The following is a 27,508-nucleotide window of genomic DNA, read 5'->3' on the forward strand; positions in this document are numbered from 1 at the left end:
TCAAAGTGTGATCGTGGAATCAAGGCAATCAAGAGGAGGATGTTCTAGTGACTCGAGTGGTTATTGTCTGGCTTCTGTATGTGATTCATGTTGTTTGGTTTATCGATTTAAATGTGATGAATTATTATTGGTTTAATGGTATTGGTTATTTCCGCGGTTGGTTGTTTGTGGTTAGGTGGCTAGTTGGTATGAGACCACTAGTTTACATTATTAAATTTTATTATTATTATGATTACTTATTATTTTTTTTTTTTTTAAAAACGGGTCAGGTCGTTGAACTGTTCTTCTTCAAGACAATGGAGCTTCTTCTCCATGGCTTCAGCATCTTTAGATTGTTGATCCTCTATGCTTCTAACTGTAACAACAATGTCATCCATTTTTCTCGAAAGATGAGATTGGGCTTTGTCAAGCTTCTCATGTAACATCTTCGTAGTCTCATCTTGAAGATCTGCAAACTGACTTATTAGGTTCAGCATCCTTTCTTCTTCAGCTTTCTGTTGTGTAGACACATGAAAGTTTTCTTGATAAACTTGATGGGGAAATCTAATAGGGTCTCGGTAATGGTATGAGCGGTTTAAATTGGTTTCAGCTCTCCTTGGATAGGGCCTTTGAAAGCAGCTTGGACGGTAACTTGGGACAGGTTCCCAATCTTCATAAACATCATATGGTACTAGGGATGGTCGGGTCCTAGGGTTACCTCGGTAGAAAGCTTCTTCTTGATGTTGAAATCATCGAAAATTGTGGTTTTCGGGAACTTTTTCATTAGGGATCTGATATGTCACGCAACAGTAGAAGTATTTGTGCTCTTCTTCTCCATCTTTTCTAGTAGTTGATAGATCATAAGACTCATCATTCTCTATTGGCAAATCTTCGTAACGAAATTCTATAGCTCTTTCCTCGAAATAAGTTTCTTCCTCATCGGTTGGGTAATCTTTTTCTCTAGCCCACTCCTTGGACTTGTTAGGATCGGTTGGGTCATCATGTGAGACTCCATATCCTTCTTCAGCATCAGTACGCTGAAAGACTTGATCATAACTCCAGTTGTTGCGTTCGTCTGGGTTGTTGAATAAGGTTTGTAAAGCTTCAATCTTCTATTCTAGGCGGCTCTCGATGGTGTCAATGGTGTAAACCATGTTGATAATGTTCGTCCTATCATCATCAATATACTCCATGTTGTTTAAGACTTGATTTTTGACAGCATTGATTTGTTCCTCCAAGCGTGTAACGTCCTTGGTGATAGTCTCAAGTTTAGCTCCAAACTCAATACTCATCTTATCCAATTTTGCATTTAGAACTTTATCAGCCTCCTCTTGACTTGATATAAGCTCTTCCATCATCTTCATGAGCTTTTTTTTTTTTTGACAACAAAAAAGATCAGCTCCTGTGAGCCAATGCGAAGAGAAAACGTTTACAAACAAAATATGATGCGACAATGTACGCGCTTGTCGTGCCAACGAATCCGCACTTACATTAGCATTTATGGAAATAAGAGATAATGAGAAAGAAGAAAACTCCTCCCTGTCCATCTTCATGAGCTTTGATATATGGTGTTTTTATCGGTTTTGAGTCTTTGTTTTCTCTCTTATTTTATACTTTTTATTGAGTCAAAGTGTGTTTTTGGAGTCTTTTGGTTCTTTATCGAGTCTTTACAGGTTTTAGGACAGTTTGGAAGAAATTAGAGGAAAATGAGCTATTCTGGATACAAACAAGCATATGAGATGAATGTTGGTTCACGTGAAAATCCGCCTACCTGAGGAACCCGCTTGGCTAAGCAACGAAGTCTAACCCGACAAGTTTCACGTCAAAACCCGCCTATCTGAGAAACCTGCCTGGTTGAGAAATGTTTTGGCTAGGCCGGTACCCTTTTTACCTTATTTGGAGAACTCTATAAATACCTTTTATTTTCTGGGAGAAGAACCGTAAGTTTTTATTCTAAGTTTTATTCTAAGTTTTATTCTAAGTTTTATTCTACGCTTTCTTTTGGCCATCTACGACTTTTTGTAAGCCACTCTTTTGGGATTCTAGAGATTCATCCTCATTGACAATTTGGAGAAGATTTCTAAACCCTTCCTTATTATTTCTGCAATTTAATCATGTTTTCTTCATCTATGATTTTTGTTTTCTCTTTTGCTATGTGTGAGTAGTTCTTCAATTGGGTCATAGGGTTCCAATTAGGGGATTCAATGAATTGATGTTTTAATTGTTGTTTGGAGTTCTTAATCCTTAGGTTCTTTGATTCACATGGTCTTAATGCTAAAATAGGACTGATCACCTTGTTTTAGACTCTTTCTATGCATCAAAAGTGTTCGATAGAATGCCTAAATGAGTGTGAATTGAGAAATGTATTTCTAGCCTGCCAAAGTTGATGTTAGGACGCATTGTGAACTTAATGAACTTGATTGTAATGCAAATTTGGCTAGGAGGTTGCAAATGAAAGTTTAGCAAACTAATAGTCAAGTTTAGTTTATAATGCCTTGAAAGAGGGTTAGTCTATTATAGTGTTCATATTTTAGTACGGTTCTTAATTATTGAATTCCATATTTTATTTTCTCATTAGTCATTAATCACTGAAATACCCTATGGCCCAATGTTTTAATCCCATAAGCTAATCGATTTTATGTCTTTGCATTTTTATTTAAGAACTTGAAAACCAAACAAATTATCTTTCGTTCGCTTTAGCTATTTACGACTCTCGCAAGTCAGATCTTTGCTTGCCCTCAAGCAAAACAAAAACCTTTGCCAAGGAAAGAGGTTTGAAAACGCGAGAATTCACATATTCTTCTGGGATCATGCTATCAAACAATTGCCTGCAAACCACTATCACAAAGCTCATATCAAACCGTACTAAATCGTACTTTGCCATGACCGTAGCAACTTCATAAATTCTAAGATCTCAAAGACTTTCAGACTCAGATAACTTTACCTTTTAACATTCATTAATAAATGTGTGCACTCTCACAAAGGGGATATCAAACACATTATGATCTAGGTGTAAGGACAATTTCAAGGTGGCTCAAGTGTTTAAGGTTTCCAACAATGCGAACGGATACAAATCATTATGCAAAATCACAGTGAGACACATACCAATTAGGAGGTACACAACTTCCCTCTAACTCGGATCAAACCAAGCAACGCTAAACCCCAAACAAATCATCATTGTTCTAGATGCTTTTGATAAATAAATGAGAGCACTCGGACTTTTCCGGTTCCAGTCTTACTCCTTTCCCATTTTATTCTTTTATTCCTTTTGTTTTGTTTTGTTTTTCTTTTTTTTTTTTTTTTATATAGAGGAGTGGAACCGGTTCTCGTCTCACAAAATTGCATCAAAAGAACTAAATCATGGAAACTGAACACATGCTTATGAACATAACCACACAACCACAAAAACTCAATATCAATCACCCAAACAACAATCCTAACTAGAGGAAAGCTATGTCGGTCTGTATACTCCGTAGTTTTTGCACATGAATGCACATGATGATGATGATCAAGAATGCGAGTGGTATGAAGCAAGGATATGGGTAAAGGTGTGGTACTAGACTAAAAACGAATCTAGCCATTCAGAATTTACGAAGATTGGTAAAAATGGTGTAAACTAAACTCTGAATTTATGATCCATTACATGATTCTCAACCCCCTAAGTGAGATATAATAAGTCCATATTAAGTCCAAATAAGCAAGGCCAAGCTCAAATCATCCAAATTTCAAAGCGACAAGAATTATTGAAGTGATCAAGTCATGATTTTTTTCTAAACTTCCAAGTCATCCTTAAACTATGCTAAATGGTCCCAAGGCAATGAATCAAGCATGGTGCAATTCCCTAAGAAAAGCTCATAATTCTCAACCAACATTTTGACTCAATAAAACACACTTTTGACTCGATAAAACAAATTGACTGACTCAAAAGAAAGCAACAAAGGAAAAACAACCAAAGCAAACAAGATTAGTAGACATATGACACCTTCCCCCAGACTCGCTTCACACCGTCTCGGTGTGAAAACAAATCCAAGAAAATATGTCAAACAGACTCAAAACAAATTAAAAAGAAAATTAAATAGTAAAAGAGAGAAATACCTGGTGGGTTGCCTCCCACAAAGCGCTCGTTTCATGTCACTAGCTTGACCGGATTCTTGTGAACTAATGGGTGTGAGCACGAGGACTTGCTCCAAAACAAGGTCCCCAGTCATTCATCCTCAACTTCAGAACTCTACTCATAACCCCTTTCACAGCTTTTCGACCTTTTCCTTTCAACTCTGAAGTTAGAATACTCATAGCTTTGGAAAAATCTTTTGAGGTTCCCTTACACTGCACCTTATACTCTATGGTATCTCCAACACACTTCACTGGTGTTAAGGTTACATGAGGATTTTCCTTGATCCTTTTGGGCTTAACCTTACATGTAGCATTACCCTTTTCTGTTGGAATTTGAGGGTCTCCATCCAAGACTGCCTTGACCTCACTCCAACCAATGCATATCTTCACATACTTATCCCTAGGATCATCAATGGTTTCAATTCAAAAGGCTTGTCCTCCAATAGTAGGTTTTTTAAGCAACCTTTTCATGTCAAACTCCTGAGTATGGTCACCAATCTGCAAGTGAATTTGCTGCTTTTTTACATCAAATATAGCCCCAACGGTATGTAAGAATGGGCGACCAAGAATGACAGGATCATGTGGTTTTTTATAAAGCTCCAAAACTGTGAAGTCAGTTGGGATGTAGAAGTTCCCAAATCTAACATGCACATCCTCCACCAACCCAACCGGAGATCGCACAGAACGATCAGCAAGCACTAAGGAGATCTTTGACGGTTTGAAATTGGTGATTCCCAAACGCTCTGACATAGAAAGCGGCATCAAATTGACACTAGCTCCCAAGTCACATAAGCATCTCTCAAACATGAATCTCCCAATTTGGCAAGGTAGTACAAAACTCTCTGGATCTCCAAGCTTCTCAGGAATCTCAATCGGGATGATGGCATTGCACTCAAAACTAACCATCTCTACCTCCTCTTTCAAGTGTGCCATTGCAAGGATTTTCTCCTTGTTGTTTTGATGTTCTTCCTGCTTCTCAAAATGCACATCTGCCTTCCTAGTTAAAATCATCATGACCCCTTCTTCAATGCTCTTCTTGTAAGACAAGACATCCCTCAAACATTTCTTGTATGTTTTTGTATTCTTTATTTACTCTAGGAATGGGAGTTTGATGTGAAACTCTTCCATAACTTCATCAAAGCGAGCTTTCGCCTTTTTAGCCTGCATTTTAGCTTCCATTAGATGACCTGGAAATGGGAGCTTAGGAACATATGGTGGTGGTGCAACGTATGGTGGCTCATCATCTCCTGCAATCTCATCATCTACAGCAACATCAACAACAAGAACTTCCTTCTCAGAAATAATACTCTCATTTGCAACTTCTTGAAGACCTCTCTCAGCAACTTCTCCAGGTTCTTCTTGTATCATAACATCATAACAATGCTCTTTATTTTTGGGTTCACTTTTCCCTTGTAAAACACCTGATGGTCGCATAGAGGTGGAAGAAATCTAAGCTACTTGGTTCTCAAGAGTTTTAACATGTGAAGATAGTGTTGTGAACTTCCCATTGAGATCACGATACATGTTGTCCACCTTAACATTGATTTCAGCAGCATTCTTCACCTGACCTTCAAGAATCTGCTGCATCATCAACTTCATCTCATTATCCCCTGAAGAAGATGTAGAAGTGTTGCTCCCAGAAGCTTGAACTGGTGCTTGGTAACTTCCCTGGAAGTTGTTAAACTGAGGTTTTTGCTGAAAACCTCCTTGACCATATCCATTTCCTTGTCCTTGTCCCTGAGGCACAAATGGCTTATTGTAGTTTCCTTGCCCTGGTATAAACTGCTTTTGTTGAAACTGTTGTGGTGGATATATCTGATCTTGTGGGTTCTCAACATTAGTGCTCCGATGAGAGAGGTTGGGGTGATTCCTGTAGCCCTGATTGAAACCATTGTTCTGATATCCTTGGTTCACATAATTCATCTCAGCTTGTAGTTCCTCAGAACCATCCCCAACACCTTTCTGATAAACCTTACCATCACCAGTATCATCACAGAAATTCAAACTCCTCTGATCTCTTCTCAAAAGCTGCTCCACTTTTGCAGTCAACTCAGCAATCTGTTTTGATTCTCCTCCTCCACTACTTCTTATTGTCCTATCATAGTCAACACAATGGTTATTGTTGCTAGCAGCTAGGTTCTCAATCAAAATCTCAGCTTCTCCTTCTGTTTTGGTCATGAAGTTCCCATTACTAGCTGTATCCAGGGCCATCTTATACCTCTCATCAACCCCTCTGTAGAACGTGTTGATGAGTGATTCTGGTGTGAATCCATGATGAGGACATTCTCTTTTATAGTCTTTGAACCTTTCCCAAGCCTCATGGAATGACTCAGTAGCATGTTGCTGGAAGCCTGAAATCTTATTCCTAAGAAGAGTTGTCCTTGCTTGAGTAAAATACTGTCTCAAGGCTTTGATATCTATTATCAAGTATTTTAGGTTTCAAGAAGGGTTTACAGGTTTTATAGCAAAAAGGACCAAAAGACAAGGAAAATACGTTTTAGGACAGATTCAGAGCTTTAAAGTACGGGCCACTTTTGAAGAACTTTCAGAACTCACATTTTGACGTGCGTGGTGTCTATAGAAAGCTTAAAGAGTTCTCTTTCTCCTAGAAGTGTAATCAAGTCCATCCGTTCATTCATCAAGATGATATGCCCGATTTACCAAGACGTGTTATAATCGGACGTGAAGAGAACCATCCAGCCGATGGGCTTTTATTGAAGGCCTGACCGGCGACCATCACCACGGCCCTGTCCAAGCCTCCACCACGGTCCAGAAGCCTGTATCGCCGCCCCTTGTCCTACACTCAAGAAGAAAATATGTTTTTACCCTTACAAAACCCTAAGCCTTCAAAACCTTATAAATACTCATCTAAGCTCTAGGGTTTAGAGTGTGCCGAAAAAGTAACTAGTTTGCAATCATTGGAGCAGCAAAGAGACACGACCAGAGAAGCATCCACGACCAGAGCCCTCTCTCGTCCCTGTCCTTGAAGCTTTGAAGATCCACCAACTCTTTCTATTCTTTTTGCTTTGTTGTTCTAGTTTTCATAAGGGAGAAGATCCTACACTTTGTTTGAAAATCATTGAAGTAATAACTATTTATTCTTTTATGTTTATGAGTTTATTAAACCTTGCTTTGATGATTCCCTTAAACATGCTAGAGTAGTTTTCTAGTTGGGTTTAAAGGAATAATCAAAGGGGGAGATGATCTTAGTTTAGGTGGCAATTTTTTGGGTTTGTTAGATTTATATTCTTGTTTATTCTATGCTTTAATTCTAAGTCTTTGCTTAATGCTTTAAGTTAGCCTCATGAACTAACTATGATCTAAAGTGTGTGTGCATCGCCAAAACTCGCATGTGTGCTTGACTTAGCTTAGATGTGTGAGGTGTCATAGGAAGCACATACCACCTACCTATGGAACTTCATGGATTAGAATCAAACCTGTTTTAAATGCTTTGATCTATGCTTCGTTGCCTGCGACAGTTGAGTCTCGGAGTATAGGGATCTTAGACGGTTAGCTTGTGAACTATAAGTTAACGGTTCATTCGTGTTTTGTAGTCCGAGTTTTAGATAAACAAACTAATCCTAAACTTTTCTAGATAGATAGATCATCGATCCCTTGCGATTCCCCTTGATGCCCAACATTTGTTTTATTTATTTTACTTGCTTTTTATTTACATTTATTGCTTACTTAAGACCATGACAACCAAAACCCCCATTTTATTGAGTCCTAGCTTTACATCTCTTCTAACGGATTCTCTAAACAACAACTCTCTCTCTGTGGGATCGATCCTTAAATACTACTACCGATTAGCTGTGCACTTGCAGCCGTCGTGTGGTCTTTTTAAGCTAAAAGATTTTGAAGCGAAATATCACACGTATCACAAGCTTTTTGGCACCGTTTCCGGGGAGAGATTGTTTTATCAAGAGTCTAGGAACTAGAGTAACGTCTAGGACACCTTGCTTTTTAATTTTTCCTTTTGATTTTTATTGTTTCAGGAGACCTTGAAGATGAACCTCGACGCTCTCCAAGGATATTTTGAGAATCGCACAGCTCATGTCACATTACCAAGCCACGGACGGAGACCCATCCGGTCCCTAAGCTCACTCGCTGCAAGGTCCTTGCATTGGTCACTCTAGACCAGTACATGTACCACCGTCTAGGCGCCCTCGTCTCCAATCTTTTACTCGACCATCTGAAGGCCGAGAACCTATGGGACCAGCTTACTGACCATCTGACCATTCATACACCCCATACCACACGGAGGTACCATGCTTTGCTACAAAGCAGTACCTTGATCCGCAAGAAGTCATGAATGTCGATGTCAAAAGAAAAATTTCTATGACACTCGAAAACCAATCACTTCAAGGAGTTCTCACACTGATAACAAGCTCATGAAGGTGATGGAAGAGCTTATATCAAGTCAAGAGGAGGCTAATAAAGTTCTAAATGCTAAATTGGATAAGATGAGTATCGAATTTGGAGCTAAACTCGAGATTATCACCAAGGACATTACACGCTTGGAGGAACAAATCAATGCCATCAACAATCAAGTTTTTAACCATTTTGAGGATTTACAAGATCATGGAACGAAGCTTATCACATGGGTTATACCATTGACAACATCGAGAGCCGCTTAGAGTGGAAAGTAGAAGCCCTGTTCAATAAATTCGACGAATGCAATAATTGGAGTGATGATCAATTATATCAACCTAATGATGCTGAAGAAGGACATGGAGCCTCACATGAGTATCCAACCGATTCTAACAAGTCCAAGGAGTGGACTAGAGAAAAAGATTACCCAACCGATGAGGAAGAAGCTTATTTCGAGGAAAGAGCTATAGAATGTCGTTATGAAGATTTTCCAAGAGAGAATGATGAGTCTTATGATCTATCATCTACTAGAGAAGATGAAGAAGAAGATCTCAAAGACTTCTACTGTTGCATGACATATCATATCCCTAATGATGAAGTTCCCGAAAACCATAATTTTCGACAATTTCAACACCAAAAAGAAGCTATCTACCGAGATAACCCTAGAACCCGACCATCTCCAGCACTATATGATTTTTATGAAGATTGGGAACCAGAACCAAGTCACCGTCCATCACGTTTTCAAAGACCTTATCCAAAAAGTGGAAAGATTCTAGATGTGGAAAGTTCTAAAAATGGAAAGTTTTATGGGAGTTAAAATTTGTCTATTTTTAGTGGTTATGAGCCTTGGAGGGCTTGTGTGGCCTTCGTGGCGGACTGGGGAGTCATTTGTGTGTCGTGTGCAGCGGTCTTGTGAGACATGTGTGGCCTTCATGGCGGGTCTTTGTATTGGCCCCTCGCGATGTTTGGCCTGTTTAGGCAATCTTTCGGGATGAGTGGTCTTTGTGACGGTCCTTAGGGACGATTCGTCTTCATGACGATCCTTCCGGGCGAGAGGTCTTTGTGACGGTCCTTCGGCACGAGAGGTCTTTGTGACGGTCCTTCGGGACGAGAGGTCTTTGTGATGGTCCTTCGAGGTGAGTAGTCTTCGTGATGGTCCTTCGGGACGAGTGGTCTTCATGACGGTCCTTATGGACGAGAAGTATTCGTGACGGTCCTGTTTAGGACATTTGTTTGGCTTTAGTGGAGGTCGGTTTAGACATATGGCCTTGGTGGTGGTCCTGGTTAGGACATTTATTAGCCTTAATGGTGGCCTTTGTGGCAGTTTGATGATCCTTGTGTGGTCATGAGGTATTCCGGTGAAGGAATATGTGGTTGGTAGGACATTGTGTCGTTTTACGCTAACCAGGGGAAGGAAACCTGGTTAGGGATAGGGCTCAGATGTGTTCAGGATTGTTTTCTCATGACTCTTGGGGGACTTTGGTCCTCCTGGTACTGCCATATTCTGAGACTTTGTGGCTTGGGAGTATGGTTGGTATATCGACTTCGGATGACGATCCGGATACGCGCTGTAGGGTGGCAACCCCGAGAGACAAATATTGGACTTCCTTATATATTGTGGCATGCGGGCTTAGGCCCGATGAGGAGACAATATTATGGCATGCAGGTTTCGGCATGATGAGGAGCCAATAAAAACTCAAGGTTGAGGCCTATGAGTAAAAGGGAAGGTCCAACACTCGAGACCAAATAATGTTTGGAACGTGAGTCTATCACCTAGAAGTGACCTTCGTGGGTTGGTCGGAGGAGTGCGGGCTGTGGAGGCGGTTGCACGAGAGCCCTTGGCCGATGGTTGCTCGAGATTCAAGGACAAATCTATGTTGGTGGGGGAGAATTCTAACATAGATTTAGGGAAAACCGGTCGATTCAAGCTGGTGTCGGTCGATGTAACCCTGATTGGTGTCGGTCGATGCATGGATTGGTGGCAGTCGATATAGAGTCCTGGTTGGTTATTGTTTGATTATTGATTGTTGGTTGATAGTTAGAGATGTCTCTATTGTTTGTGTGTATAGCCCAGCAGATGGGAGGATTGCCTTACTGAGGGTTTATTAAATACTCATGCATCTCAATTTGTGTTTGTGGTGCAGGTAAAGGCAAATTGTGATCGTGGAAACAAGGCAATGAAGAGGAAGATATTCTAGTGACTCGATTGGTTGTTGTCTGGCTTCTGTATGTGATTCAAGTTGTTTGGTTTATTGATTTAGTGGTTATAAATTATTATTGGTTTATTGGTTTAATGGTGTTGGTTATTTCCGCTGTTGCTTGTTTGTGGTTAGGTGGCTAGTGGGTATGGGACCACTAGTTTAGATTATTATATTTTTATTATTATTATTACTTATTATTTATTTATTTTCAAAAACCGGTCGGGTCGTTTCACTCTTCATCTTCAAGACAATGGAGCTTCTTCTCCATGGCTGCAGCATCTTTAGATCTTTGATCCTCTATGCTTCTAACTGTAACAGCAATGTCATCCATTTTTCCCGAAAGATCAGATTGGGCTTTGTCAAGGTTCTCATGTAACATCTTCATAGTCTCATCTTAAAGATCTGCTAACTGACTTATTAGGTTCAGCATCATTTCTTCTTCAGCTTTTTGTTGTGTAGCCACATGAAAGTTGTCTTGATAAACTTGATGGGGAAAGGGTCTCGGTAATGGTATGAGCGGTTTAAATTGATTTCGGCTCTCCTTGGATAAGGTCTTTTGAATTTTTTTTCTTTCCGGAATTTTTTTTGGACAGTATCTTGGGACAGGATCCCAATCTTCATAACCATAATATGGTGCTGGGGATGGTCGGGTCCTAGGGTTACCTCGGTAGAAAGCTTCTTCTTGATGTTGAAATCGTCGAAAGTTTTGGTTTTCAGGAACTTCTTCATTAGGGATTTGATATGTCATGCAACAGTAGAAGTCTTTCAGCTCTTCTTCTCCATCTTCTCTAGTAGTTGATAGATCATAAGACTCATTCTCTATTGGCAAATCTTCATAACAACATTCGATAGATCTTTCCTCGAAATAAGCTTCTTCCTCATCGGTTGGGTAATCGTTTTCTCTAGTCCACTCCTTGGACTTGTTAGGATCGGTTGGGTCATCATGTGAGACTCCATTTCCTTCTTCAGCATCAGTAGGTTGAAAGACTTTATCATAACTCGAGTTGTTACGTTCGTCCGGGTTGTTGAATAAGGTTTGTAAAGCTTCAATCTTTCATTCTAGGCGGCTCTGATGGTGTCAATGGTGTAACCCATGTTGATAATCTTCGTCCTATCATCATCAATATACTCCATGTTGTTTAAGACTTGATTGTTGACAGCATTGATTTGTTCCTCCAAGCGTGTAACGTCCTTGGTGATAGTCTCGAGTTTAGCTCCAAACTTAATACTCATCTTATCCAATTTTGCATTTAGAACTTTATTAGCCTCCTCTTAACTTGATATAAGCTCTTCCATCATCTTCATGAGCTTGTCTTCAGTGTGAGAACTCCTTGAAGTGATTGGTTTTTGAGTGTCATAGAAATTTTTTTTTTGACATCGACATTCATGACTTCTTGCGGATCAAAGTGATGGTCTATTACAAAGCATGGCACGTCCGCCTATTACAAAGCATGGTCATCTGGGCAGTAAGTTTGTCCCACGAATGCTCGGCCTTGAGATGGTCGAGTGAGAGAGCGGCGACAAGGGCGCCTAAGTGGTGGTACATGAACTGGTTGAGAGTGACCAGGGCAAGGACCTTGCAGCGAGTGAGCTTTCGGACCGGATGGGTCTCCGTCTGTGGCTCGATAACGTGACATGAGTTGTGCGATTGTGTGATTCTCAAAATATCCTGGGAGAGCGTCGAGGTTCATCCTAAAGGTCTCCTAAAACAAGTGAAAATCAAAAAGAAAAATTAAAAAACAAGGTGTCCTAGACGTTACTCTAGTTCCTAGACTCTTGTAAACAAAAAATCTCTCCCCGGAAACGGCGCCAAAAAGCTTGTGATGTGTGTGATATTTCGCTTCAAAATCTTTTACCTTAAAAAGATCATACGACTACTACAAGTGCACAATTAATCAGTAGTAGTATTTAAGGATCGATCCCACAGAGAGAGAGTTGTTGTTTATAAAATTCTGTCGGAAGAGATGCAAGGCTAGGACTCAATAAAAATGTGGTTTTGGTTGTCACGGTCATAAGTAAGCAATAACGTAAATAAAAAGCAAGAGATCAAGCGTTGGGCATCAAGGGAAATCGCAGGAGATCAATAATCCATATATCTAGGAAAGTTTAGGGTTTGTTTATCTAAGACTCGGACTACGAAACAGGAATGAACCGTTAACTTATAGATCAAAAGCTAACCGTCTAAGATCTCTATACTCTGTTACTCAACTTTCGCATGCAACAATTGCCCGAGGGAGCTCCAATTATCAAACCAAAAGGAGGTATCAAGCCCAGAGGTGACCTCCACTTTGTAAAACGACATGGCTAAGCTGCGATATTTCAATATTTTCCTCCACATCCAGGAACCACTAAAACCCGTAGCACTAACAGACCAGAAAGATTCAGAACGGAAAAGGTTGTTACGAACCCAACAGACCCACATAGAGGAACGTGCAGAGAGAAGACGCCATGTGAGTTTGAGGATGCTAACCGTGTTCGTATTATGCAGACGGCGAAGCCCCAACCCTCCTTCAGCCGTAGGCTTACAGACGTCAACCCAAGAAACCTTTGCTTTTTTTGAGTTAAGATCTAGACCAGACCACAAGAAAGCCGAGAACAGACCATCTATCTCCTGCAAACACTTCTTTGGCAAGCAAAAAGCAGAGAGCCAGAAGTTTGTAAGGCTAAAGAGCACAGATTTGATGAGCAGGAGCCGACCCGCAAAGGATAGGAAGCGACCCATCCAGGAGGTGATGCGTTGGCGTATACGTTCAAGAAGAGGCAAGTAATCGGATCTGGTCATTGACCTAGTAAGGAGAGGGAGACCCAAGTAGCGGAAAGGAAGAGAACCAGCCGCAAACGGAAAGTGTTGAAGAATATCTTGCTGTTGCTGAGGCGTGGAACCAGCCATGAAAAAAGTAGACTTCTCTAAGCTGATTTTAAGACCAGAGGCTGCAACAAACTGTTCGAAGACGACCAAAGTTTATGCGACAGAGCTAGAACTCCCATTCGTGAAGACTAGAATGTCATCGGCAAAACAGAGGTGGGTGAGACTGAGAGACTTACAATGCGGGTGGTAGCCTATACGCCGATCAATTTCTGATTTGTCAAGAATAAGAGACAAGACATTCATAAAAATAACAAAGAGGTAAGGAGACAAAGAGCATCCTTGGCGCAGCCCTCGTGAACTCTTAAAATAACCGGCTAACTCCCCATTTACCAGAACTGAGAACGAAGCCGAACCAATCCAGAGCTCAATCCAATGGATAAAAGCAACAGGTAGGTTGATCGCCTTGAGGATGTTTAGCAAGAAAGGCCACTGGACTGAATAAAATGAGGGGATATTGACTCTTTATGGTAATCCTTCACCAGTTCAGAAGCAAGCAGCAAATTCTCCATCATAAGCCTATCTTTGATAAAAGCAGATTGGTTAGGAGCGATGAACGATAGCAAAATATACTTCAACCGATTTGCAATGATCTTTGAAACAACCTTATACAACACATTACAGCAGGAAATGGGCCGATAGTCCTTCATTTCCTTGGAATCCGACTTCTTAGGAATAAGAGCTAAGATTATCGAGTTAAAACCTTTAGGTAGAAATTCCTTGAGGAAGAAGGATTGAACAGCGATAATGAAATCATTCCCCAAAATTGGCCAACCGTGTAACCATCAGGCCCAGGAGCCTTACACCCTGCCATTCTAAAAAGTGTTGTGCGAATTTCCTCCTCAGAGACCATTTTGAGAAGACCAACGTGATCCTCATCAGAACATCGAAAAGGTATCAACTGCTCTAGCTGATCAACACCAATACCAAAAAAATCAGATGGAGTATGTGTTAGAAAATTCTGGAAAAACCTCACCGCCTCTGTTTTAATCTCTGACTGAGAGGTAACAACAGTACCATCAGAGCAGGTTATCTCTCTGATGGCGTTGAGTGCTTGCCGGGACCGAACAGCAGAATGGAAAAATTTGTTGTTTTTATCACCTACTAACATCCAATGCAACTTAGATCGTTGATGTAAAAAACTCTCCTCAAGATCAGAGACATAGTCCCAACGCTGGAAAGCCTTAAACTCAGCTGCTATAGTATCCGGAGAAGGGCTTGAGAGCGTGGAGGTTTGCTTATCACAAAGAGCCTGGTGAGCCTCCTCCACCTGTGCGGAGAGCTTACATAGTTTCTCCCAAGACAGTTGAATTCATAATTTGTTATGGACGACCAACCTTGGAACACTGAAGACATGATTCGAGAGGCCTTGTTTTCCTGGACACGCGTTTCAAGTAAGCATCCGAACTGTAAGGACTCAGCTTGCACCCAATCACGAACAACATAATGTTTTTTAGATTTGTTGAAACCGCGTATATTCCAGAAAAACCCAGTCATTAATGACGTTTCCTGGAGCTCTTCTTACTCGAGATGCCAAGGGGGCCACCGTTAGGCTGCTGAGAAAGAGACTCTTAAGAAGACTTGGCTGAGAGTTTTGATTGACGCGGCAAAGAAGCGCGAGAAGAGGCCACCTCGGGACCCTGTTTCACACTACCGCCATGACACTGTACATTATCCACAGTGGGAATCGATGAAGTAGTGGTATCCTTAACCCCCTCTGACTATGTACTATCCGCAGAGGGTTCCCTTGCATCACCAAGAACAGAGAAGCGAGAAGAAGCCAACATGGTAGCATGGCTAACAGCCAGCGGTTTTGAAACTTTCTCAGAACTCTTACTACCTTTACCGGGAGAGACAACGGACCAACCGGCTCGATCCTCATCCACAGGAGGAGGGGAACCTCGAGCTGATGGTGAGTGAGCTAAGTTTGGAACAGCAGGACTACCACTAGTCGAAGACTGTTGAACCGGAGCTATCAGAAGATGAGCAGCGGACTGTTGGGCCACTAGGGGAGGAACAATCTCACCCTCCTCAACTTCAAGAATTGGAGACTTAGCCGGAGATAGAGGAGCCGACACACAACCCTAGAATGGCCCCACTTTTGACAACGGGAGCACCTAGGAGGAAGCCACAGGTAAAGTAACTCGATAGTAACATCCTCCACCTTATTCAACTGAAACCGAAACGTACTAGGCAAGGGATGTGTAAGATTGACCTCAACAAAAACCGTAGCCTCATCAAACTTACTGCAGATTTCAGTGTCAGGGTGAAGTGGTATAGGATTGCCTATGGGACTAGTTAAGAATCCAAGACCCTCCAAAGAGAACAGAGAGTGGGGAACATTCTTTAGAGTCACTCACAAGGGCATGGAGGTAATCACCGGTTGAGTGTCTTCAGGAAGAGGATACCACTTAGTCAGCATCATAGAACACCCGCAATGTTCCACATACCCCACCGTAGCACTCGTAATCGTGTGGACTCATCACGAATACGAAAATGGACCGAGGTGACAGAGTTTTCAAAGACATCAACTCGAACATCCTTGTTACCAAGCGGCCAGATCTTGTTGACAATGACATGAATCTTCGCAACATGAGGAGCCGTTGAATCAAACCTACCCACCAAAAAATCATCCCACAGAGGCACAAAATCCTGGATCACCGCATCAGGAACCGCGATCGTAGGAACACCATCAACCAAACTAATATCAAAATTGTGTTTCTTAAGAAATGGACGCTTATTCACCATGGCAGCATAGGATTGTTGTTTACGTTGAGGAGAAGGAACATCCCCCGGAGAGTTCGCAATCAGAATTTGGCATGAGATATTACTTTAATGATTGTCAAACAATGGAACAAAGAAATAGAAAGAGTTGGTGGATCTTCAAAGGCTTCGAGAGAGGGACGAGAGAGAGCTTCAGCTCGTCGGCTGCTCCTCTTGTCGTGTCTCTAGGCTGCTCCAATTATTGCACACAATAAACCCTAGGTTTAGAAGAGTATTTATAGGGTTTATGAAGGCTTAGGGTTTTGTAAGGGTAGAAACGTATTTTCTTGTTGAGTGCAGGAAAAGGGGTGGCTGAGGAAGGTTCTGGACCGTCACTCTTCCGGGATGGGCCGCCGTGATGGTTGCTAATCGGGCCGTCATTAAAGTTCACTTGGCTTCAAACTTATCCTCTCGTCGTTTTATAACACGTCTTGGTAAATCAAGAATAACTTCCTGATGAGTGAACGGATTAACTTGATTCCACTTCGAGGAGAAATACGACTCTTTCAGCTTTCCATAGACACCAAGAACGTCAAAATGTTAGTTCTGGAAGTTCTTCTAAAATTGCCCGTCCTGTAAAGCTCTGAATATTTCCTGAAACGTATTTTCCTTGTCTTTTAGTCATTTTTGCTATAAAACTTGTAAAAACTTCTTGAAACCTAAAATACTTGATAATAGACATTAAAGCCTTGAAATCATATCAAACTCTTCCTAAATGCATACTAAAACTATAGATAAAATGGTAAAATAATGATGTTATCACAGTGAAAACTGATTTATTTTACAATTGGGTCGACACCAACCCTGTCAGCAGGCGGCTGATACTTGTTTCTCTAGTTTGTTTGTGTTTGTTTGTTGCTTGTTTAACATTGGAATCTCAGTTTATTGTGTGTATAGCCCAGTAGATGGTAGGATTGCCTCACTAAGTATTTATGACAATACTCATGCATCTCAATTTGTGTTTGTGGTGAAGGTAAAGGCAAAGTGTGATTGTGGAAACAAGGCGATAAAGAGGAGAATGTTCTAGAGGCTTGGTTGTTTGTTCTATGTTGTTATTAGGTTGCTATGATGGAATGTAGTGGTCTAGAACTGTTGTTTAGTTGTGGTTTCATTGTTCTATGAGTTGCTATTTGGTATGGATGATTAGATATTATTGAATTATTTATTTGGTTATTTAAATCATTGGTTTAATATTTGGTTATTTCCGCTGTTTGGTTTGATTGTGTTTAGGTGGTTAGTGAGTATAAGATCATTAGATTATTATTATTATTAAAAAAAACGGGTCGGTCGTTTCAGGCTTTCACTAATCCCATGAATTTGGATAGTGTCAATTTTCTGGTACATATACAAGTAGATATTGTGGACTGATCATCCACCAAATATTTTTGTTGTCAATATCCAACCTTGATTTTTCGAGAGTATTTAGTTAATTGACAATGGTGGTGAAACCATGCAATGTAATTGACATAAATGACTCTATATGTCAAAGTTCGTCTCGGGCCAACAAATTATCATCAGTACTCTCCATTACAATTGGTTTGGATCATAAACCAGAGATATTACATCTAAATGTGTTATACATGTAGAGTTGATCCACCACAGTGACTAAGATGGTATTTGAAAGAATGTTGGAAATATGTTGGATAGAAATCTTTTTTGATGATTGAATATCTTGAGATGCAGAGACTGTTTTTTTTCAGTGAGTCAGTCTTTCCAACATTAGGGGGAGGAAATAAACAGCTGGAAAATAAATATATTTGAAAAAATTATATTTACAGGGAACTAAATCAAAAGATTATATTATTTTGCATATTTGACCAGGAAAGAGACTGTTTTTTCAGTGAGTCAGTCTTTCCAACATCAAAGGAAGAAAATAAATAGCTGGAAAAGAAATATATTTGAAGAAATTATATTTGTAGCGAAGTAAATCAAAAGATTATATTATGTTGCATATTTGACCAGGAAAGTGACTGTTTTTTCAGTGAGTCAGTCTTTCCAACATCAAAGGAAGAAAATAAATAGCTGGAAAAGAAATATATTTGAAGAAATTATATTTGTAGGGAAATAAATCAAAAGATTAAATTGTTATATTTAGTAAAAAAAAATATTAAACATATTTAGCGTTGTTATATATTATATATAATCAGTTTAGGTAAAGAACAACTCATTAAAAAAATTTGAGGGAATATCACTAAAATAATTCCTATCACTATGAAAACTTTAATGACATTTTGTTTTACTATCATCTTCCTCATATCTTTTGTTCATTGTCTTCATAACTGCTGAAAGTCTGAATAATTGTTTATTATTATTCATACCTTCATTTTGTAATTATCATCATGATAACTTCACTCTTTGTTAATGGGTATTGATTATTTTTAATATTGTATATACGTTATCAACCTAGCCGATTTTCGCGATCACCACTCAAATGCTACAAGGATAACAAGTGTGAAAATGAAGTCTGCAGTCATACTTGTCATAGAATAGGATTTAGTCATGGTTTTTGTCTTACTAAATCAAGATGTTGTTGTGAGACTATTTGATACTATAACTAACTAGCCCTTCCAAGATGAAATGATATAATCACATGTACTGGTATCTTCTTAAAAAAATAAATTTATAATTTTCACATGTTTTTGAATTTACAAAGAAGATCTAGAGTGGAGTGCATAAACTTTACCAGATCAATATTAGATTCATTTTCAAGCCATAGATTTTCTCCAAGTTTAATAAAAGCTAATATAAGTTAATAATTGAATATTGAAATACAAAAAAATAAAAAATAAAGGGGACAATTGCATTTTTTGTACCTTTATTTGCATTTGAATGAAATCGTAGATCCCATATTAGATTTTCGGGAAACATAACCACTAAGGGTGCTGAAATTACAGTTGACTCCCTTACGACCAAACAAAAAACAGAAGCCGAAATGACAGATGAAACCCGAGGAAGTCTGCAATACATTTCTTTATGCTGGATTTCAAATTGACGTCTAATGGAAGACATAAAAATATGTCTACTCCTTAATTATAGTTTAAAATTTAATTTTAAAAATTATAAAAAATAATTTGGTAAACCTATTGACCAAATAATAACTACATGGACTTCCTGCATTGAAATAAAATAAATTTACATATAAACTAGTCAGATTAAGGGAGGAAAAGCTGATTAGGTTAAAATTATTTGATTTAGGGTTTGCTTAAGTAGAATTCTCTGTAGACTATTGGTGGTTGACTTTGTAATGCCATCAACTATTAATATTATATTATTTTAATTTCACCGACAATTTCACCAAACCGATGGCTGAACCTAACCGAATGCGTACCGATTCCTTGATTTTAACCTAATCGGATTCAGTAACCATATAAATACTTCTTTCTGTAAGTCAACCCTAGTTTGTATGTGCTTTCTCTCTCTCCACAATTTCTCTCTCTAAAATTCCGATATTGTTGCTCTTGAAAATTCAGATTCTATCCTCATCATTTATCGTCTTCGAAACTCAAGGACATCTCAGATAAGTATTCTCATCATTTATTGTCGGCTATTTGCTTTTGTAACGCTTTAGCTAATTGTGTTCAAAAATATATATGTTCTCATAGTTTTTTGTTCATTTTGCACTCAGATATGGGGTTACACAACTACACTCAGCCATCTTCTAGTTCTTTGCAAGTATGGAGTGAAGGTCCACCCGAAGTAAACTTTCTTGGCCTGACAGTTGGAATTCCTGACAAATGTTTCTGCGGAAGGGAAACCGTTATGAAATGTTTCACCACAGCCGACAATCCTAGAAGGATTTTCTTTGGATGCAATAACCATGAGGTTGTTAGATTATATGATGGTTTATTCGTTTGGTATAATTATTATTTGAGTATAGATAATATTCGTTTGGTATAATTATTATTTGAGTATAGATAATATTCTTATGGTATATTTATTTTGATGGTACGATATAGGATGGAGAGGACCATATTATGAAATGGTGGGATGAGGCTATTATGCAAGAACTTCAAGCAATGAGAGGTGGACTTGCTGACCAAAGGGATTCTATTACAGCCATCCAGGAAAATGATGAAATGCTATGGGTTCAGCAGGAGATAGACAAGGTGAAAGATCAGATGAAGGAATTACATACAAAATGACTAAATTATACATTTTTCTACATACAAAATGACTAAATTATAAAATTGAAACTCCAAAACAATACCCTAAATGTAAAATAGAGAACTCAATCCTTAAAAATAATTCTGTAAATCAATTTAACATATTGTAGTCGTGCAAAGGAGAGAAAAAACATAAAATGGCGAAAAATGATATTTTTGAAAAAGGGTATCTATAAAAGGGTATTACTAATAATTTCACTTAAAGGCTATGTAAAAACTGTTGTTATTTAACCCAAGATTTTTAAAACTTTGTTAAATTTTGGTGTTATTAGTTTGTGATTTGTAAAAAACCACTTAAAATCTTAATAAATCTAGGGATTTTAAATACTGAATTTTATATAAACAACAAGAGTTTTGTGTTATTCAACTAAAAATAATAATCTAGGATTGTAACCGAATTCAGTTATTATATTATTGGTTTATTAGTTTATACACATTTTCACACAATAAAGTAATAGAAAGTATGTTGACAAAAAATAAATATAATAGAAAGTATCATTAAATGGAGATACTGTTTGGGAGACTTTACAAGATTATATAAAAACTAATCAATAAGATTATAGAAAACTCTCTAGAATCCTTTAAAATCTTTCACTTATTCATTTTCTATGATTTTATTGAAGTCATCAAAATTCTTTAGAGATTAGAACCATATAACACCCCTTAAGTTAAGCTAATATTAAGGTAATTTTACAACCATCCATACTGGTCAAGTAATGATATTTAGAGAACTTTTTCAATACTAGTAAATTAATATTTACAATCATAAAAGAATTTAGCCAATGTGCTAGAACAGAAAAAAAGCTTCCAAAATATAGATGTTTAGCTTCAGGTTTTATAAGATATGAGGCGCATGACTACTTCTTTTTGGTTTGACAACTGGTCACCTTTAGGAGTTTCGATTGATATCACCGGTACTCACGGCTGTATTGACATGGGACTGAGCCTCCAAGTCATAGTTGCTGAAGTTATCATGACTCATAGAAGACGCCGACATAGGACACCATCTTTAAATCAGCTGGAAATGCTCCTTGATGGTATTCGTACACAAGGACTGGGACAGACGGCAGATGTAGTTCTCTGGAGAGGAAAGGGTGATTGTTATAAAGCGGCCTTCAGCACAAAAGAGACTTGGGACGCAATCCGCGCTCCAAAGACTTGGGACGCAATCCGCGCTCATATCATATTTTTTCATGGGCGCTACACAAGATAAGTCTGGTCTGGCCTCATATCAAAGCTTCTTTCAACATGTTTCACCACAGTATTGCACTGTATTTTTGAGTTGCTATTGGATTCGTCCCTAGGACATGATCGACTGTTTTCATTAAGATATATTTTTCTGCTTTCCATTCATTCACTGTGGAGCGAGATAAATGGAAGACGTCATGGGGAACCTCCTCTTCCATCACAGAAAATTGTGAGACGACTTGATCAAAATGTTCGAAACAGGGTTTACTCGATTCAGCTTCAACGAGATGGAAATTTTGATGGTTGTTAACCTGGCTTGCTTCGCAATAACTCTTTTATCTCTTAATCTCTGTCTAATTTTTTACACTTAAAGCATTGATGTAAAGAGGTTCAAAAAAGCCATTGTAAACCGTATTTTTTTCGAATAAATTTTACATTTTCTTCAATAAAAAAATATTTCCAGCCATAAGTTTTTAAGCATATTTAATATCCTGAAAAATACATATTTAATTATATAAAAAATAATTGATATTTCTTGGCCAGTATTGATTATTGAAACATAAAAAGCTAATAAAATAAAATTTAAAACATTTATAGGGAAATAAATTAAAAGTATACATCTTTGACCATGAAAAAAAAACATGAAACATATTTTGTGTTCTTATATTATGAATATAATCAGTCTAGGTGAAAAACAACTCATTAAAAATAAGTTAAGGGAATATCAATAAAATAATAGCTATCACAATTAAAACTTGAAACACCCCGACCCGTTTTTTTTTTATATAAGAAATAAATAAATAACCTAAAATATTTTTTAAAATATCCAAAAACTCAAATCATGATAATAAGCAGCAGAAAACACCAATAATAATAAATCAAGAATTTATCAGAATCATAAACCAAGAGCTAGCAACTTAAACTATAGTTCTAACATCAACATTCCGTTTCTAACATCCTAGCAGAAACCAAAGCATAAATACTAAGTCCCTAAAAAACTTACTAGACATGGGTTGCCTCCCAAGAAGCACGCTTGTTTAACGTCGTTGGCTTGACGTTAGCTTGCGTTCTCAAGCATGGTGAGGAGAGTTGGTTGTCCTTAGACAAGCTCTCTTGGATCTTTCTCCAATGTAGGCATCAGATGGCTCTCTTGCATACTCTTCTTCTTTTCATCTTTTAGTTGTTGGAATGAATGGTTAAGCTTCATAAAAAATCTCTCCATTGATGTTGGTGAGAGTCATTCGTCGGTTAGGCCTGTCCATGACGGCTCCAGCTATGGCTAGGAATGCTCCTCCAAGGATAAGTGGTGTAAACCTTCCTTTCTCATCATTGATAACCTGAAAGTCGGTTGGGACATTGCAGATTCCGACTCTTACATGAATGTCTCGGACCATTCCTTCGGGAACTGTGAATGAGGAGTTGGCGAGTCCTATGCGTATTTCTGAAGGTTGTAAGTGTGTCAAACCTATCTACATGAACCGGAATCACATAATGCATCTTCGAATTTAACTCCATTGATAGAACATGTGATAAGGAATCGGCCAGGGCTCTCAACTTTGTGTAGTGTTCGCAAATCTTTGGGTTCCAAAGCTTTTAGGAACAGATCTCTAATGTCTTCCACTGATTCTCTGCTTTACAAAAAGAAACGAGAAATATCATGTTGGCACCAAGCATTTATATAAGACGTACCGAGGGGTAAAGCTTTAACGACTTTTTTGAACTTCTCCAAGTCTTCCTCGCTAATGCGTCTTCTACGCCATATTTTTTGTGTTTTGGCTGATGAGTTTGTATAGAGAGAGATTCTCACCTCTCTAAATTGATCCTCCACATGTTTCTCAGTAATATAGCTCTCCATGAAGAAACGCTTCAATGAGAACTTGCTCCATGCTTCTTCGAATGAGATGTGGGGTGGAATAGCTATCATCAAAGTCTTAAACTTGTCTCTTGGGGGCTCATCCCATATAGAGACTGTTTGAATCTCTGCAAACTTGGCGGTTTGGTGCTCCTCTCCTTCTCCTACGATCGGCTCAGCTTCTGGTTCTCCTTGTTGAGGGTTAGAAAAATCAGATCCATCATCTCCAATGGACTCATCCTCATAATCGGTTTCATACTCCTCTACTTCTTCAGCGATTTCTTCTTCTCCTAGACCTTCTAGGTCTCGTGGTGGTGAGGCTTTAAGAGTTGTTACAGCAAAACAATCATTGGTAAGGATCAGAACTTCTTCTTCTCTAAAGATCTCTTGCAAATCGAGTTTAGAACTCTTGGTCTCCACCAAACCTTTTACCTTGCCTCCAACGAATTGTTCAAGTTCTTATTTGGCTTCTAAGGTTGCTCCCAAATCGTGGTTTTGTAGAGGAGAAGTAGGGTTCTCCCTTTTTTTTATAAGGCCAAAGTTTGAGAGAAAAGAAAAGAGAGAAAAAGTTCTTGAGTGTTATTGAGGATTTTGGGAGATTTGAGGCTGTTCCTGTAGAAAACTATAGCTTTGATCGTTGTAGGAGCTTCCTAGGAGCGTTGTTTTGCTTGTTTGAGGTTCAAAATCTTCTTGGGAAAGGAGATTTCTCTGATCTGTTTGTTTATGTGTTGTTGGGCTTGTTAGAATGTTATTTGGGGGCTTTGGAAAGCTTTCTTGTGGCTTGGGATCGAGTTTTATTGGTGTAGGAACGAAGATCCGGCGAGAAGCTTCAATGAAAAATGGTGCTCAGCATGTGCGTCGGTCGATGCAATGCGAGGACAGCGCGTATTAACTTAGGAGCATCAGTCAATGCCATGTGGAGGTGTCGGTCGATGCAATTAGGGATTTCTTGCAATGTCGAGCATGCGTCGGTCGATGCAGTGTGCGTGTCGGTCGATGCAAGTGTACCTTGCATTGGTCGATGCATGGGTTGGTGTCGGTCGATTTAGAGTCTTGGATTGTTATTGTTTGGTTATTGATTGTTGGTTGATGGTTAAAGATGTGTCTATTGCTTGTGTGTATAGCCCAATTAATGGGAGAATTTCCGTACTGAGTATTTAATAAATACTCATGCATCTCAATTTGAGTTTCTGGTGCAGGTAAAGGCAAAGTGTGATCGTGGAATCAAGGCAATGAAGAGGAGAATGTTCTAGTGACTCGATTGGTTATTGTCTGGCTTCTGTTAGGTTGCTATAGTTGAGTCCTAGAATGTTGTTTAGGATTGCTGGTTATGTGATTCATGTTGTTTGGTTTATTGATTTAATGTTTGTGAATTATTATTGGTTTATGGTTTAATGGTAATGGTTATTTCCGCTGTTGGTTGTTTGTGGTTAGGTGGCTAGTAGGTAAGGGACCACTAGTTTAGATTATTATATTTTCATTATTATTATTATTACTTATTATTCATTTAAAAAAAAACGGGTCGTGTCGTTTTAGTTTGGTATCAGAGCCCTTACGATTCTAGGTTTAGGTTCACTAGGCTTTGTGCTGTAGATGTTTGGGATTTGCATGTCTTGATTGATTATGTGAGCTAGTCATTTGTGTGTGGCATGGAGTCCCAGAACATCCTCTTCGAGCCTAGAGTGTGATTCCTGAAACTAGTATTTTTTGTAGGTGGTGGTGAATGATGTATGGAATGATGACTTATGAATGAATGGATGTCAGGGTGTTTCAATTCCCCTTATGCAATTGTAGTATAAGAGGTGTCAATCCAATCTGAGTGTTTGTGAACAATCAAAATGTGCATATGAGTCTAAGTCAAGCCAGATGTAAAGGTTATTTGTCACTAACAATCCTATGATGAAACGGAAAGTGCAGAAAGTAAAACTACAAGAACTAGGAGCTAAATGCAAATGGAACAGAGTGATTATGACAAACAGAAATAGAAACTATGGAAATGCAAGAATTGAACTAATGAAAGGTAAGTAATGAACAAGATACTAAATGAATGCAACAGAAATGCAACTAGCGTGAAACAGGACAAACACAAATCATAAACACAAGTTCTGGGTTGGAACTCGAGCAAGCACTCGATCGAGTGCTGATCGAGTGCAGGGTCGAGCTGGACAAATACGCAAAACAGAACAACACAAGAAAAACAGAGCAATACCAAAACGAATCAAACAACGATCAAACAACATGATTTTGGCTAAGAAATCAATAAACAAGGAAGGTCTTGAGGAGGGATTCATGGGCTGGACTATGGTTGAGGTCATCTAACTTGGTCAACAAATCTCAAACAACTTGAGCTAATCTCTAGACATATATTTCTAAGACATGTTTAATCCACTCTCATGGCAAGAAACAATCAAACTCATGCATCTCTAGACTTGTTCTCACAAAGTAAAGAATCTACACAAGCAGGCATTAAGCAATATGTCAAAAAATCAAACAAGACTTCTAATCTCTTAGCAAGCCTAATGATTGTCTCTAGATCTAGCCTTATCTATGCTCCTTAGACAGTGGTGTGATGCTAAGAGGCTTGAAATCAGATCCTACCCTCTCAGATATAGGATCAGCATTAAGAACATCTAGCCTAGAAGAGATCTACAACAATCAAGCTTGACCAAATCAAACAAACCTCAAACACAACCCAGCCTAACTCATCCTCAAGATCCTAAGCAACTACTCACAAGCATACATGATGAACATCAAAATCATAAACCCAAAAAATACTGAAACTTGCATCATTAGAAAGATAAATCAAAGATCTACAATATTGAAGAAAGAACCAAACTCAAATTCTCAATATTAAGAAAGTTATGAAACTAATAATATTGAAGAATTTAGTATTTTTCTCCTTTTAAAAGAAGTACAAGATCTAAGAAAATAAAAGTGCAAAAGGAATAATTCTAAAAAAGGTAAAAACTAGGTTTTTGACTCTCTAAAAAGCTGGACTCCTTTGGAGGCTGCAGGTACAAGCCCTTATATAGAAAATGTAGTGGAAGCCCTGAAAACGCTAAAAGACAAAATAGCCAGGCGGCTCGACCAACTCGACCTGGTGCTCGGTCGAGTTGGCTCCTCTTGTGCTCCTCCCACTCGGTCGAGTCCCTCTCAGCACACGGTCGAGTGTCTGGTCGAGTTGGACTCCGGACCTTGGTTCTTCAGCCTTAGCTCTCTTGCTTTCTCCTCATGATTGCTTCACTTCTCCTCAGCATTGCTTCCATGCTCCTTAAGCTCCAAAATCACCTGTTTATGCATGAAAAGATGCAAATGCAATGCAACTAAACTCTAATGCAAGAACAGTCCTAAAGCTATGCAATAATGGTCAAAATGGATAGCAAAAGATGCAAAAGATGTGAATATATTAAGAGAAAACAGGGTAAAATATATGAACATCAACACCCCCAAACTTAGTCTTTGCTTGCCCTCAAACAAATGATCAAGACATAAGTAGGTAGGTGAGGTTTGAAAGTGGGATCTCAGCTCCTAAATCTTGCAAATAGACCATCTAGAATCAATGTCCAAGTTACTAGTACTATGATGCAAGTTGAATGAGCTGTACTTAAAGATTTTAGACAAGCATATCACATCCTTTACTGATTTGAGCCTTGGATGTCCACATGCATTCAAATCAACCATTTCCTTTAACATTCATTAATCAAGAACATGAATCAATTATATGCAATACTTAAACTCATTTGGCTTGACAGTAAAAGGTTTAGAGACAATGATGGTCTCTCTTTAGAGTGGGATTTATCAATATCAAGGTTCTCTCATAAAAAATGGATTGAGTTTTAGAAGAATGCTAAAGGTAAGAACACTTACACACATACAAGAACAAAACCTTGTCTACCCAAAGGCACCCAAAGTGTTTATCCTATCAATCTAAACCCAATTGATCCTAGTGCTACCCTTTAACTTCTTCTCTTCTCTTTCACCCTTTTCTCTTTTGATTTTAAAGTCTTAGGAG

The 27,508-nt window shown here is 38.7% G+C and overlaps 2 protein-coding genes and 1 non-coding gene across 3 annotated transcripts; 2 read left to right on the plus strand and 1 right to left on the minus strand.

Moving 5' to 3' along the window:
- Positions 1-6,358: 6,358 nt before the first annotated feature.
- LOC147921001 (small nucleolar RNA R71) lies at positions 6,359-6,465 on the plus strand. Its single transcript, XR_015591908.1, has one exon. It is a non-coding gene; the product is annotated as a small nucleolar RNA R71 (small nucleolar RNA).
- Positions 6,466-12,106: 5,641 nt separating this feature from the next.
- On the minus strand, positions 12,107-14,975 carry LOC147921002 (uncharacterized). The gene is made up of 5 exons (XM_087501334.1): positions 14,868-14,975; positions 14,306-14,800; positions 14,013-14,249; positions 13,072-13,605; positions 12,107-12,367 (listed from the first exon to the last, which is right to left on the minus strand). The coding sequence occupies exons 1-5, from the start codon at positions 14,973-14,975 to the stop codon at positions 12,107-12,109; spliced, it is 1,635 nt and encodes a 544-aa protein (XP_087357460.1).
- A 6,334-nt stretch (positions 14,976-21,309) lies between these two features.
- On the plus strand, positions 21,310-21,669 carry LOC147921003 (uncharacterized). The gene has a single exon (XM_087501335.1). It carries the CDS (start codon positions 21,310-21,312, stop codon positions 21,667-21,669), a length of 360 nt encoding a protein of 119 aa, XP_087357461.1.
- Positions 21,670-27,508: the final 5,839 nt, after the last annotated feature.

The sequence above is a fragment of the Camelina sativa genome, chromosome 19 (genome assembly GCF_030686135.1).
Source record: "Camelina sativa cultivar CO46 ecotype springtype chromosome 19, ASM3068613v1".
Lineage (NCBI taxonomy): Eukaryota > Viridiplantae > Streptophyta > Magnoliopsida > Brassicales > Brassicaceae > Camelina > Camelina sativa.

Bases quoted from the DNA above. Each gene is read 5' to 3' on its own strand.
- LOC147921002 (XM_087501334.1), bottom strand. From the start codon at position 14,975: ATGTTGTTCGTGATTGGGTGCAAGCTGAGTCCTTACAGTTCGGATGCT. The intron at 13,606-14,012 runs GTGAAGGATTAC...GTCTTCGAACAG, and splicing joins TGCTGCTTGCTTCTGAACTG to TTTGTTGCAGCCTCTGGTCT. The intron at 12,368-13,071 runs GTTCGTAACAAC...CACTTGTTTTAG, and splicing joins CCTCTATGTGGGTCTGTTGG to GAGACCTTTAGGATGAACCT.
- LOC147921003 (XM_087501335.1), top strand. From the start codon at position 21,310: ATGACTACTTCTTTTTGGTTTGACAACTGGTCACCTTTAGGAGTTTCG.